This window comes from Stomoxys calcitrans, chromosome 3 (assembly GCF_963082655.1).
Source record: "Stomoxys calcitrans chromosome 3, idStoCalc2.1, whole genome shotgun sequence".
NCBI classification, from domain to species: Eukaryota; Metazoa; Arthropoda; class Insecta; order Diptera; family Muscidae; genus Stomoxys; species Stomoxys calcitrans.
The window spans coordinates 122,188,814-122,203,795 of record NC_081554.1 but is presented as its reverse complement, the minus strand read 5'-3'; the positions used below and the strand labels follow the sequence as shown (position 1 = coordinate 122,203,795).

The following is a 14,982-nucleotide window of genomic DNA, read 5'->3' as shown; positions in this document are numbered from 1 at the left end:
GCAACCATTCTTACACGAATGGGACATTCCCTCGAGCCAGCAGTATGGCCCTCAACACCACAATTCACGCAACTCACTGGCACCACCTCATACCTCGTAACCCTTCCCGTCTCCGGATCGGTAACCTCCTTCCCTTCCAAATCCTTGGGCGGAACCGGACACGCCCCGCGTTCATGTGGCTGGCTGCATTTACAGCAGCGAAATGGCAAACCGCAGTTGCCGGACACATGGCCATACCTTTGGCAATTATAACATTGGACGGGATCACGGGCCCTGTCCCTACGGAAAGTGACCCTGCAATGCAACATCCTTTTCACCCCATAGAGGAGACCCAAATCGGTGGACCTACCCACCCTAAGAAGCCACAAGTTCCCTGAAAGGTTAACCAAACCCCGCACATCGACCGGGAACCCAAAGCCGCCCAAACACTCCTCGACCTCTTCCTTAGAAAACTCCCCAGAAAGCCCCTCAATAACAACGGAATAGGGCAACAAATCCTTAGGCGTATGGGTGGTGAATTTATACCGCCTCTCCTTCAACATACTCTTAATCTTCTCAAAGGAATTTATACCCCTTACCCTCAAACTTATGCAACTTTTTCTTACCAATCTGATGGTGAAGTCCTTCGTGTTCAGGGATCTTGACACAATCGTGCATAACTCTCTTACACCTACATCATAAACCATAAACGCAGGCATGGTTCCATTGTCTTCTCTATTCACGGTGGCCGGGTGGCCCGTAGCAGGGGTCTTCTCAGCTGGGGGGACAGCATTCTTCTTTACTGCCGGTATCTTCGGTATAGCACCAGTCTTTGCGGGGTGCGCAACATCTCTTAACGGGAGCGTTTCTTCATTCTTCTTCTCTTTCGGAATTCGCTTGGCCTTTACCAGGGAGAAGGTTCCATCGTTCAACGCAGTGCCGGGGTTTTCGGCTACCCCGGCCGACAAATCATTCGTATCCATATCCTCGACTGAGATATGGACGCCATCATCAGCTGAATTGCCAGCAGCTATGCCCTTTGTGGTGTGGGCACTAGCTGAAGCAATATGTGAATTCATGCCCTTTGTAGCTTGGGCAACAATCACTCGACCATCAGAAGCATTTTGCTTTGCACTGGCCATCATTGCCATTTCCATTTCGGCCATTTTCGTTCGTAGGGCCAAAATTACAGCCCCATCTCTGCGGGCATTCTCCTCAAGGCGTGCAATCGTTGCCTTGAGTTCATCCACCAAGCATCCCATCTTTAGGCTCTCGTAAATGTCGCTATCAGACTTCTTCTTTCTTCGCTTGCGACTAGCCTCATCCATTTTTTGGATGACCTCGTTGACCGTCTCATTCTTTGGCTTCTCTGCATCCTCTGCCTCTTCAATTTCTTCTTCTTCTTCTTCGTCATCCCTTTTCATGCACAAGATATTCAGGTAGACGAAAACAGTCGCTATGTTTACGAAAACAACCCTCTAAAATTAGCTACACGTTGGATCCGAAAGTATAAATACTGCAGTTCATGCTGCGAACTAATATCATTTGTGTTTCAGTGCTAAGTGAAGTGAATTAAAAAAAAAAAATAACTAAAAATGTCTGGTCGTGGTAAAGGTGGCAAAGTTAAGGGAAAGGCAAAGTCCCGTTCCAACCGTGCTGGTCTTCAATTCCCCGTCGGTCGTATCCATCGTTTGTTGCGCAAAGGCAACTATGCTGAACGTGTTGGTGCCGGAGCTCCAGTTTACTTGGCTGCTGTCATGGAGTATTTGGCCGCTGAAGTTCTTGAATTGGCTGGCAACGCTGCTCGTGACAACAAGAAGACAAGAATTATCCCCCGTCACTTGCAATTGGCTATCCGTAATGACGAAGAATTGAACAAATTGCTGTCCGGTGTCACCATTGCTCAAGGTGGTGTATTGCCAAACATCCAAGCTGTTCTCTTGCCCAAGAAGACCGAAAAGAAGGCTTAAATTATCTACGAGCATCAAAGAAAAAATGTAAATACAGGCCATCGTATAAATCAACAACAATCCGTCCTTTTCAGGACGACAAAAATTTTTTTAAAAGAGAAAAAACTATATCAAACCTTATTTTATCAAGAAAATTTTCTTAAAAAATAGTTTTAAATAATAAATAAAATTTTAATTGTAGTTAAATTTAAAAAATATTTTTTGGTCGATTTTTTTTTTCAGTGGATTTGGTAATTTGCTAGCAATTTCGTTATTCGAAATTTCCTTAAACAATCCTGTTTTAGGCGTAAATACAAAAAAATCTGCCATCTATTGTTTATAGGTAAACATTTTCAAATATGTTTACATCTTATCGACTATTGCAGGTCTTTTAATATACATGTCATAATTATCAGTTATCAATTATCATGCATCAACATTTCGCCTATTTGCATACATTAACATAATAAGAATTTAGTTTTATCGACCCTACTCAAGATTATCGGCATTTAATAGGATCAATGTTACCATTAGGGTACTGTAAAAACTATTTATTTTACATTTGAATATCACATGGTAATCATTGTTCATTTTCTGATGCTGAAAAAAATTGGCATATGTAATAACAAAACATCGAAACGAAGTATCTACGATCGTCCCTCTTCGTACATTTGTGACAAAGTTAGCAGCTCCAAGCAAAGGAAACATTTAATGGTAGTATATGCGTGCATTTTGGTATCTGTGTGTATGTATGCTTTTTAGTGTTGTATACCATCGTTTCATCGTATTGTTCTAATGGCGTCGGTTTTAGTTTCGTCATGTATGTATGTATATTATAGAAGCTACATTTTGGCCGACGGCAAATTGAAAAATGGTAATATTTATTTTCAAATAAATTTTATGTATTTTTTTTTAGTAAAAATTTATAACAAGATATATCTCTTTTTAAATATGTTTTGTGGTCCTGAAAAGGACCGATTGTTTTAGTTTTAAAGTTCTTAAAATTTTCTCCAAAATAGCGTCAAGATAATGTTTAACCGCCGAAACCGTACAAAGTGCGGCCTTGTCTCTTCAAAGCGTAGACGACATCCATAGCGGTGACGGTTTTACGCTTAGCGTGTTCAGTGTAGGTGACAGCATCACGAATAACGTTTTCCAAAAACACCTTCAGGACACCACGGGTTTCTTCGTAAATCAATCCAGAGATACGCTTTACACCGCCACGACGAGCCAAACGTCTGATTGCAGGCTTGGTGATACCTTGGATGTTATCACGCAACACTTTACGATGACGTTTAGCGCCACCTTTTCCCAAGCCTTTGCCACCTTTACCACGACCAGTCATTTTTTCACTTTTTAAATTAAATTCACTTCACAAGTTATGCACAAGAACTAATACTTACCATGCTGCGATACCTCATATTTATACAAAATCCGCTCTGAATTTACTACATACACATACGCTTCGATCTATCTTCGGGGTTGTTCGTATACACTTCGTGTGTACAGATACAAATGTTGAAGCATATACGCAGCACACACCCTTATTGGAAACTGTAGCCCGCCAAATTTTTTCTATAAATATCGGGAATCGCTCCGTAAGGCAACTATTACAGTGTTAACAGTGTTTGTGTGCATATCGTGAAGTGAACTAAAAACCTCTAGTGAAAAATGGCTCGTACTAAGCAAACTGCCCGTAAATCTACTGGTGGCAAAGCCCCTCGTAAGCAATTGGCTACCAAAGCTGCTCGTAAGAGCGCACCAGCCACCGGTGGTGTTAAGAAGCCACATCGTTTCCGCCCTGGTACCGTTGCTTTGCGTGAAATCCGTCGCTACCAGAAGAGTACTGAGTTGTTGATCCGCAAATTGCCTTTCCAACGTTTGGTTCGTGAAATTGCCCAAGATTTCAAGACTGACTTGCGTTTCCAGAGCTCTGCTGTCATGGCCTTGCAAGAAGCTAGCGAAGCCTACTTGGTCGGTCTCTTCGAAGATACCAACTTGTGTGCCATCCATGCCAAGCGTGTCACCATCATGCCCAAGGATATCCAATTGGCCAGACGTATTCGTGGAGAACGTGCTTAAATTATTGACATTTTAAAAGCCAACTTTTTTTTACAAAAACAATCGGTCCTTTTCAGGACCACAATATTTTTATAAAAAAGAGAAAAAAATTTATTCAAAACTTACACCTTTTTATTTTTATTAAAATAAATAAATATAGTCTTTTTTTGGGGATGGAAAAATACACTATTTATATTAAAAAAATTTTTTTCTTTTCTATGCGTTTTACTTTTGGTAATATTGGGTTTCAAAACATGGAGCGAAATCAAAAACTTTTTTTTAAAAAAAAATTATTTAATTTACTTTTTATGTTAAATTGAAAATTTTTATTTTCTATTAGCAACAGTATATTTGCTGTTATTCTTTTTGCAAAATTTGATTTTTCGTAGTAGCTACATAACAAGAATGAATGAAGATAAAAACAGGCAGGCCAATACATTCGAGAGAATTTTAACCTTAAATAGATAATTTAGATACATTGAATATAAATTTTTTCTGTATTTTTTATTATTTTTAAACAAATGATATTTTTTGCTATTCTAAAAACTGTTTTAAAAAGAATAAAATAGTATTTTAATATTTTAAATTATTAAAGGGAAATAGATTTCGTTCGGTATGCAACTGTTCTACATTTGCTTGCTTAGACAAGGGCATTTTTGAATTTGTGTTTAATTTCCAAAAAAAAATTATATATTTTTTTAAATTTGTGATTGCAACAATACATTGTTTAGAATTTACATTTTTAAATTTTTTATTTAGTTTCAAGTCCACTTTATATAGAAAAAAATATTTTATAATAAATGCAATAGAGCTCACCGCACATTTTGCATAGCCAACGACGTTGGTATAACATAGCATCGTAATATTTTAGACTTTTCGTAACAAACGTACACTTTTTACAAATTATGTAACATTTTAATAGAAATCTATCATTTCTATAATATTTTATGATAAAATTTTCCTAAAACATTTTTACATTAGAGCTTTCAAATTAATTTGCAGAAAAACTTTTATTCATGGAAAATACGCCAATATGGTGAATTCAACTGTCATAGACTACATAATAAAATCGATTATTTCACTATGAAAATCATCCAAATTTTCACTTTTTTTTACACTTCTTTCAAGAAAACATATCAAGATTCCATACTAAATTTTTATAAAAACCAATTTTCAATAAAAATTGGAAAATTTTTATAATTTAGTTACAATTTTATCATAACATTTTTATAAACTTTCAACTCAAACCCTTATAACTCGGTAACGCTTAAAGATAATTAACTCGGATTTTCTTTAATGATTAGCTGGATATCTCTACTAGAAGAATTGTATAAAAAATAAAAAGAAATTGTTACTATCTCATCGTAAAATGAATAATTCTGTGAAAACTTTTGTAAAAATTTTTATTCGCTTCCACACAACGTTTCGCAAAATTTCGTAGTTGACTACTATGTACTTCTCATAATTTCGATGTACCCAGCCATCACTAGTCTAAAGGTTGAAACCATATTTTCAACCAATCAGCGTACACCAGTAGTGAGTGTATATTTACAAAGTGTTAAAGTGTGTTTAAAAAGAAAAATATAAGTGAAATCATGTCTGACGCCGCCGTTGTTGAAGCCACCGCATCTCCAGTCGCCGCTGTTGAGAAAAAGGCACCTAAGAAAGCCGCTGCCAAGGCAAAGAAACCCTCTGCTGCCCCAAGCCATCCACCAACCCAACAAATGGTCGATGCTGCCATCAAAACATTGAAAGAACGTGGTGGTTCCTCATTGCCTGCCATCAAGAAATACTTGGCCAGCACATACAAAGTTGATGCTGTAAAATTGGCCCCATTCATCAAGAAGTACTTGAAGAGCGCTGTTGCTAGTGGAAAATTGATCCAAACTAAAGGTAAGGGTGCCTCCGGTTCATTCAAATTGTCCCCATCTGCCTCGAAGGAACCTAAAGCAAAGAGCGCTGAAAAGAAGAAGAAGGTCCCAGCCGGTGATAAGAAAAAGAAGGCAGCAGCACCCAAAAAGGCAGCCGGTGAAAAGAAAGCCGCTGCAAAGAAGCCTTCCGCTGCTAAAAAGACCGCCGAGAAGAAGAAGACCGAAAAGGCCAAGGCTAAAACTGCCAAAAAGACAGGTACAGTTAAAGCTAAACCCGCAAAAACAGCCGCCAAAGCATCAGCCACTAAACCAAAGGCACCCAAGGCAAAAACCACCGCTGCCAAGCCCAAAAAGGCTGCCGCAGCAAAGAAGCCAGCTGCCAAGAAGACCGCCGCTAAGAAGTAATTTTTCCATGCAAAATTACTTATCATGTCAAAATGATTATTTTCGATATTCGAAAGCAGTATATCTAACAGCCCTTTTCAGGGCTACAAAAAAATTTTTAAAAAGAGACCAAATTTAACTCAAACAATTTTTTAATTACCTAATAAATACTATGTTAATTTTAAGGGAAAAGCTAATCACAGCCCTTTTCGTAGCTGTAAAACATCTGTTGAAATCTTTTAATACCATTGTTACCTACTATGGGAATACATTACCCTTTAAGGAAATTTAAGTAATCACATGTTAAATGGGATTTTTTCCGCAACTGGATTAACTGTTTCACTTAGGGTCATAAACCAAAGCAATTACTAAGAACTATGAAAATCAGTTAATGTTAAAGAAAATCTCATTTAGCATACCTAACCAATAAGAGAGTGGCGTACAATATTCCCTTCAAAAATCGCACTTAGCATACCTATTTCATTCTTTACGAGCATACCTACCCATAGATCTCGCGTACAAACGCATAAGTCCACATATACATCTCTACACCATTTCACGCTAACATACTAGTATACATCCCTAAAAAATTTAGTATCAACACACACGCTCACATATACTCGAACATCAATACAACGTTGCATACCGAGTGTTTGAGCATAAGAGCAATATGTGTTGATCATATTACTGTAGATGTAGATGGTGCTAAGCAAGGAGGGCAATATTAGAGTATGGGTAGTATACATATTTTATTTTAAAAAAGTAATAAGGGCAATGTGAGGGTGAGTGGTAGATATATTTTTTCTTTAAATTTGTAAATATAAATTAATTTTAGTTGAATAACGAATTAAGTCTCTTTTTTAATTTATTTTGTGGCCCTGAAAAGGGCCTTTGATGTTGTAGGGAAAATATTGTACGACGAAATAAGTATGCCATTTACTTGGAGCTGGTGTACTTAGTAACGGCTTTGGTACCTTCACTGACAGCGTGCTTAGCCAACTCACCGGGCAATAATAGACGGACGGCAGTTTGGATTTCCCGACTGGTGATGGTGGAACGCTTGTTGTAGTGAGCCAAACGGGAGGCTTCGGCGGCGATACGTTCAAAGATATCGTTGACGAAACTGTTCATGATGCTCATGGCCTTTGAGGAGATACCAGTATCGGGATGGACTTGCTTCAACACTTTGTAAATGTAGATAGCATAACTCTCCTTACGCTTGGTGCGTCTCTTGGTCTTGTCACCCTTAGTGATGTTCTTTTGGGCTTTGCCGGCCTTCTTTGCTGCTTTACCACTGGCTTTTGGAGGCATTTTCACTTGGTTTTTTTTTTAAGTCACACAAACACTTTTAACACTGTTCACGATTTTGTGTGTTTGATGGCTTACTCGGAATATTTAAACCATTTCATGCACAAGATATTCAGGTAGACGAAAACAGTCGCTATGTTTACGAAAACAACCCTCTAAAATTAGCTACACGTTGGATCCGAAAGTATAAATACTGCAGTTCATGCTGCGAACTAATATCATTTGTGTTTCAGTGCTAAGTGAAGTGAATTAAAAAAAAAAAATAACTAAAAATGTCTGGTCGTGGTAAAGGTGGCAAAGTTAAGGGAAAGGCAAAGTCCCGTTCCAACCGTGCTGGTCTTCAATTCCCCGTCGGTCGTATCCATCGTTTGTTGCGCAAAGGCAACTATGCTGAACGTGTTGGTGCCGGAGCTCCAGTTTACTTGGCTGCTGTCATGGAGTATTTGGCCGCTGAAGTTCTTGAATTGGCTGGCAACGCTGCTCGTGACAACAAGAAGACAAGAATTATCCCCCGTCACTTGCAATTGGCTATCCGTAATGACGAAGAATTGAACAAATTGCTGTCCGGTGTCACCATTGCTCAAGGTGGTGTATTGCCAAACATCCAAGCTGTTCTCTTGCCCAAGAAGACCGAAAAGAAGGCTTAAATTATCTACGAGCATCAAAGAAAAAATGTAAATACAGGCCATCGTATAAATCAACAACAATCCGTCCTTTTCAGGACGACAAAAATTTTTTTAAAAGAGAAAAAACTATATCAAACCTTATTTTATCAAGAAAATTTACTTAAAAAATAGTTTTAAATAATAAATAAAATTTTAATTGTAGTTAAATTTAAAAAATATTTTTTGGTCGATTTTTTTTTTCAGTGGATTTGGTAATTTGCTAGCAATTTCGTTATTCGAAATTTCCTTAAACAATCCTGTTTTAGGCGTAAATACAAAAAAATCTGCCATCTATTGTTTATAGGTAAACATTTTCAAATATGTTTACATCTTATCGACTATTGCAGGTCTTTTAATATACATGTCATAATTATCAGTTATCAATTATCATGCATCAACATTTCGCCTATTTGCATACATTAACATAATAAGAATTTAGTTTTATCGACCCTACTCAAGATTATCGGCATTTAATAGGATCAATGTTACCATTAGGGTACTGTAAAAACTATTTATTTTACATTTGAATATCACATGGTAATCATTGTTCATTTTCTGATGCTGAAAAAAATTGGCATATGTAATAACAAAACATCGAAACGAAGTATCTACGATCGTCCCTCTTCGTACATTTGTGACAAAGTTAGCAGCTCCAAGCAAAGGAAACATTTAATGGTAGTATATGCGTGCATTTTGGTATCTGTGTGTATGTATGCTTTTTAGTGTTGTATACCATCGTTTCATCGTATTGTTCTAATGGCGTCGGTTTTAGTTTCGTCATGTATGTATGTATATTATAGAAGCTACATTTTGGCCGACGGCAAATTGAAAAATGGTAATATTTATTTTCAAATAAATTTTATGTATTTTTTTTTAGTAAAAATTTATAACAAGATATATCTCTTTTTAAATATGTTTTGTGGTCCTGAAAAGGACCGATTGTTTTAGTTTTAAAGTTCTTAAAATTTTCTCCAAAATAGCGTCAAGATAATGTTTAACCGCCGAAACCGTACAAAGTGCGGCCTTGTCTCTTCAAAGCGTAGACGACATCCATAGCGGTGACGGTTTTACGCTTAGCGTGTTCAGTGTAGGTGACAGCATCACGAATAACGTTTTCCAAAAACACCTTCAGGACACCACGGGTTTCTTCGTAAATCAATCCAGAGATACGCTTTACACCGCCACGACGAGCCAAACGTCTGATTGCAGGCTTGGTGATACCTTGGATGTTATCACGCAACACTTTACGATGACGTTTAGCGCCACCTTTTCCCAAGCCTTTGCCACCTTTACCACGACCAGTCATTTTTTCACTTTTTAAATTAAATTCACTTCACAAGTTATGCACAAGAACTAATACTTACCATGAATTCAATTCAATTCAATTCAATTCAATTCAATTCAATTCAATTCAATTCAATCTTTTATTCCCAAGTCCTTATATAAATTATAATGATAGTTATATCTTATTTCAAAAATTTTTGACACATGGTCCTTCCCTAACATGTTTAACATTTTTCTAGGGATATATGCTTCAATCTATAAACTTAAAACTATGTGGCAAGGCCAGCCCGTTTATACATTCTTTTGTTGACATCATTCGTTGTAAAAGAAAAAATTCCCAGGGAAAGGGATGTAAACCCTGAGATGCCCTCATTCATCTCCTTAATCTAAGCTTACTCTAGAACCTACCAAACTAAGAAAAACGTATATACAAGGGAAAAACAAAAATAACCAATCCAGTACTAGCGAAGTATATACAATATTTACAAAGTATTTACAAAGGGGCACAAAAATACAAAATAATACAAAACAATAATACAAAACAAAATCAAAATAAAATCAAAATAACACAATACAAAACAAAAATCCGCAAAAAAAAAAAAAAAATTCACACTGTGGTGGGCCCTCAACCACCCAACCACTGATCCAAACTGTACACCATATCATCGAACCCAAAGGTCCCAAACCTCCTATTATAATACAGTATCCTGCCTTCATTATCAAAAACTAGGCCCTTCCTCCACAAATGCAGAAGACACATTGGACTTTGATGACCCTCGGTTTCCATAAGTCGGTCAAAATAATCCTCTGCCAGCCGGCAGGACCGAACGATTCCGTTGGGGTGTCCCTGATAACCCAGGAGGTGATCGATGGCCTGCGCCGTCATGTAGCCATCGATACGAGTCATGCAGCCGCTATCGTACACAGTGCGGTTACTCGGTCTCCTATAATAACCCTGAGCCGTCCTTCTCCTTCTCAGCTCTAGACAATACGCAAGTGTTCTACGCTCTAACACCCTTATCCTTTCCATTTGACTGGATGAAATCGTCGACCATACTGGGAAAGCGTACGCCATCGTAGGCCGCACCATCTGTCCATAAATCGTGAGTTTAACCTTACGGCTAAGGCCTCTCTTTTTCGCCAGCATCCATATCACCGAATGAAGCGCAGCTTTCCCTTTCCGGAGTACCTCGTCCACGTGCCTCGTAAATCGCATGTCTTCCTGGAAGACTACTCCCAAGTATTTCATCCTATCGGTTTTCTCGATGACTTCATTTCCGATCCTAATCCCGGGGACGTAGCGTCGGGCATTTCGATAGAGGCCTCTCTTGTTGCCCTTGAATACTATGCAGCGACATTTGTCTATGTTCAGATTTAGGCGCCACTCCTGGAAATATGCGGAAAGCTGCTCGAGGTATGCAACCAATCGCCGCTCAGCCACTTTAGCCCTCGGATGGGTGGCTGCTATTAAGATGTCGTCGGCATAGATGAGGAGCATATCGCCCCCCTCTGGTGTTGGTATGTCTGCCAAGTAGAGGTTGTAGAGAACCGGTCCCAGCACAGACCCCTGCGGCACCCCCGCAGTAATTCGTCTCTCTTGTGATCTCGCCTCGCCTACTGTGACGAAAAAGCTCCTACCACCAAGGTAACTTTCAATGACCCTGAGGAGGTGTGGGTCAAAACCAAATCGCTGCATCTTCCGGATAATTCCACCTTGCCAGACCGTATCGAAAGCCTTCGAGAAGTCCAGGCTTACGGCAATCGTGGCGCTCCTTTTATCCAGTCCTCGACAAATCTTCTCAGTGAATGCAACCAGCGCATGAGTGGTTGAAGTGCCTCTTCTAAATCCAAACTGGTTCTCCAACAAGATATCTCCATCCTCAATATGGTCATTCAGGCGTTCCAAAAGGAAGATCTCAAAGACCTTCCCCATGCTTGATAGCAGTGAAATGGGTCTATATGACTTCGGACTAGTGGGGTCTTTCCCAGGCTTCAAAATCGGGACTACTCTCGAAGACTTCCAACCCCCTGGAAAATATCCCAAGTTCAGGCAATGGTTGAAAAGTAATGCCAAGTGATTCCACATCTCTAAGCGCGTCTTTCTAAGGATAAAATTGGGGATTCCATCCCTCCCACTGCTCTTCTTCCTATTCAGCCTTTTCATAACCGCTCCAATCTCACTTGGCTTCAGGAGTCTAATCGGCGGGGGCGGGGCACCAAGTGTTACAGTGCCATCAGCCCGGTATAGGACCCCGAAGTTCATCACAGGCACCAACTGCTGGGAAACGTCATAAGCAGGGCAATCCCCCACACCAGCAAAGTCCATCGCCAAAACTTCCGCCTTATCAGGGTCCCCAGTTGCCTGATTACCCGCAGCGTCCGATAGCTCTCCAATCCCACGTCTACGTCTAACTCCACTAAATGCCTTAATCTTGCGAAACATATTTGGACCATTGGAGATACCATGCAAGATCTTAAGAGTCTCCTCCTCCTCAAACATGCAGATCCTTTCTCGTATTATCGTATCCAAATTTCTAATCATGGCTCTCAATATATTGTGCTCCTGGAGGTCGTGGATGCGATACATTCTCCTGCGAAGAGTCTTCTTCTGATCTATGAGCTCGAGGATATGGCGGGGCAGCTCTTTCATTCGTCCCGCTCTCGGTCTTATCTTACGTATGGTACTATCCATCGCATTCGTGATCGCACCAGTTATGGCATCCACCGCAATGTCGATGTCCTGCATACTGGCGTTCCTGTCCACCGGCAGGGAGACTGTAGCCAGTCCCACAGCCAATTCGGCATTGAAGCGCCTGACATCCATGCTCTTGTAATCATAGATCTCTCGTATCGAATTCTCCTCCAGCGTCCCCGTCAGTACCTCAAGCAGTACCGCCCTGTGATCCGAGTCGAAATCCAAGGTCTGTAGTCCATCCGATGGCATCATTGTAGGCATAAGTTCCATCGTCGTCAGGAAGTAGTCTATGTACGAGCCAGCAGTCCGTGATATTCTCGTCGCCATATCAGTGCGCCTCAACTGCAAATTCGGACTCATAGAGAGCCAGTCGAATAACAAACGACCCCGCGGATTCACCGAATCTCCTCCCCACTGCGTATGTTTCGCATTTATATCGCACCCAATAACAGCTCTATCAGATCCAATTGTCGCCTCAATCGCATCCAAGTCATTCGTCCCAAATACAGCATCCGGCGGGCAGTACAGTGCCATGAGTATCACATACCCATCACCGCGACCACCAACTCTCACCACCGTACCCTCAATACAGCCAAAATCAGCTGCCATCCTCTCCCCTTTTATCCTCTCGGCCAAACAAACTGCAGTCCCCCCGCCTTGTCTGTCTCTCCTGTTCTGCCGAAAAATGGTGTAGCCATCCAAAGAAAAATTGTGCCTCTCAGATAGTTTGTGCTCCGCAATTAACAGTACATCTGGCTTGTGCTCCTTAACGAATAAATTCAAATAATGTCTTCGATGTCTCGATATGACGGAATTGATGTTAATAAAAATGCATTTTAGTCTAGTCATAGAGCCTTAGTCCAATCATCATCGCGAATATGGCTCGCGTTTTCTCCTCATCATTCTGCAGTGTTCTATATGTCTCTGCATAATCTCCAATCCTACGCATGCATGTAACGAGGTCCTTGCCCAATAAACGCTTGCAATCGGCATCAAACATCGCCATCGTGTCAGCAGCAAAACCGGTGAAATCTCCAGAGCGAGGGGGGGTAGCCACCGGTTGTGTCGGCATAGTCCTCAGTGCCGACGAATATGATATATTACTCCTTGTGCCAGCCATCACTTGCGTCGCAGGCATAGGTGCACTCCTTGCATTCGTTGGTGCCACATCCTTGGCAGTCTTATACATCATTTTCCTTTCAGACATTTTACGTAGCAGCTCTAATCTCCTAGGGCATTCCCTCGAGCTAGCCACGTGCCCATCAACATCGCAGTTAGCACAGCGCACCATCTGGCGCCGTACCGCGGACTTCACCACGCCACCGGTAGCAGGGTCTAATCTAATACCCATGTCTCCCTCTGCTTCAGCGAAGTCATGCTCTCTCCCTCCAAGCTGGCATTTTCCGGGTCCATGAGACTGCGCGCATTTCACGCACCGGTAAGGCATCTCACAATTTGCCGAAACGTGGCCGAATCTCTGGCAGTTCCTACACTGCACCAGGCCTTTCCTCTTCCTCTTCTCTATCTTGACTTTATTGTTCAGAATATACTGCATTCTACGGAATGGCTTCGCATCTGTGCCACCCTCGACCTGCACAATCCAACGATCACCTCCCAGTTTAATAATATTACCCAATTTCAGATCGGGCACGGTCTCGCACATATATGACCGAAGGTCATCAACGTCGTAAGTGTCAGAAAGCCCCTTCACTAACATCGTGTAAGGCTTCACGTCACTAGGAGTAAAAGTAAAATAATGGAAACCTTCCTCACTCAGCATATTCCTAACTAGATCATAGTCCTCCCTTTTATACACCCTGAGGTCCGTTCTGTTCTTATTCACTATCCTGATAGTAAATAACCCACTACCTATCCTCTCCTTCACCTTTGATGTCAACATCTTTACATTCGAATCATATACAGTAAATAATGGGGGGCTGGCCTTACCTGATGTCTTCTGCGTTGTGGACTCCCTCTCTGCCGTCAAGTTCCTTCTATTGCCCTTGGATGTAAATGGGCCATCTGTTGCAGCAGCAGCTCCAGTCTGTATTCTAGGGATTGACCTCGGCATGGTCACCTTATTTGTACTCTTTGTCGCCGGCGGTGCGACTTCTTCCCTCATATTTAGGCTCACTTCGGAGGCCCCATCGGCCTTGGCCTTGTTTCTTGTTGTTGTCGTTTTAGGGATTGCCCCCTTTCCAATTGTTGTTTCTTTTGTCGCCGGCTGTGCGACCTCATCTATTAACATAGTGTTGTCATCAGGTAAATCATTGGACCAATTGGCACTCGAGATCGTTTGTGCTCTCTGGGTATCAGTGGTTCCAATATCAGGTATTAGCTGGTTAGTAGTACCATTTCTCAAGCGGGCATTCTCAGCAATTAACTGCTCAACTTGCCTTTGAAGACGATCGATGGTGTCTACTAGTTGAGAAAGCTTCAGCTGTTGAATCATGTCCTCGTAGGGTGAATCATCTTCCTTGTCTCCCTTCTTCTTCTTTCTTTTACGGTGCTTTCTACCAACCACCGTTTCGAAGCCATCTGATGCGCAGCCAGCAACATCTGTTATGTCGCTTTCATCATTTGTCCTTTCTATGGGCAATTTTGCTGACTTAATTAATGGGTCAGCCATTTTCTTTGTTACCGCATGCTGTGTTTTGCTAACAGCCGTCAGGAACTTCCGCCCTTCTGCGGACTCCAATGAAGCTGCACCATCATTATTTCTAACAACAGATTTACTACTCGTACTGTTGTTAGTTTCACCATTTTTATCATCCTTCGAATAAATT

At 40.8% G+C, this 14,982-nt stretch overlaps 6 protein-coding genes across 6 annotated transcripts in view; 4 read left to right on the top strand and 2 right to left on the bottom strand.

Annotated features, from left to right (window-relative positions):
- The window catches only part of LOC131995567 (uncharacterized), a 446,417-nt gene that overhangs the window by 56,973 nt on the left and 374,462 nt on the right, over positions 1–14,982 (bottom strand). The gene's annotated exons all lie outside the window — the stretch shown is intronic.
- Positions 1,528–2,029, top strand: LOC131995592 (histone H2A). Its single transcript, XM_059364360.1, has one exon. It carries the CDS (start codon positions 1,575–1,577, stop codon positions 1,947–1,949), a length of 375 nt encoding a protein of 124 aa, XP_059220343.1. The 5' UTR covers positions 1,528–1,574; the 3' UTR covers positions 1,950–2,029.
- LOC131995580 (histone H3) lies at positions 3,559–4,010 on the top strand. Its single transcript, XM_059364351.1, has one exon. It carries the CDS (start codon positions 3,600–3,602, stop codon positions 4,008–4,010), a length of 411 nt encoding a protein of 136 aa, XP_059220334.1. The 5' UTR covers positions 3,559–3,599.
- Positions 5,585–6,265, top strand: LOC131995572 (histone H1-like). Its single transcript, XM_059364343.1, has one exon. It carries the CDS (start codon positions 5,585–5,587, stop codon positions 6,263–6,265), a length of 681 nt encoding a protein of 226 aa, XP_059220326.1.
- LOC131995588 (histone H2B.1/H2B.2) lies at positions 7,181–7,555 on the bottom strand. Its single transcript, XM_059364357.1, has one exon. It carries the CDS (start codon positions 7,553–7,555, stop codon positions 7,181–7,183), a length of 375 nt encoding a protein of 124 aa, XP_059220340.1.
- On the top strand, positions 7,778–8,279 carry LOC131995590 (histone H2A). Its single transcript, XM_059364359.1, has one exon. The coding sequence runs from the start codon at positions 7,825–7,827 to the stop codon at positions 8,197–8,199; it is 375 nt and encodes a 124-aa protein (XP_059220342.1). The 5' UTR covers positions 7,778–7,824; the 3' UTR covers positions 8,200–8,279.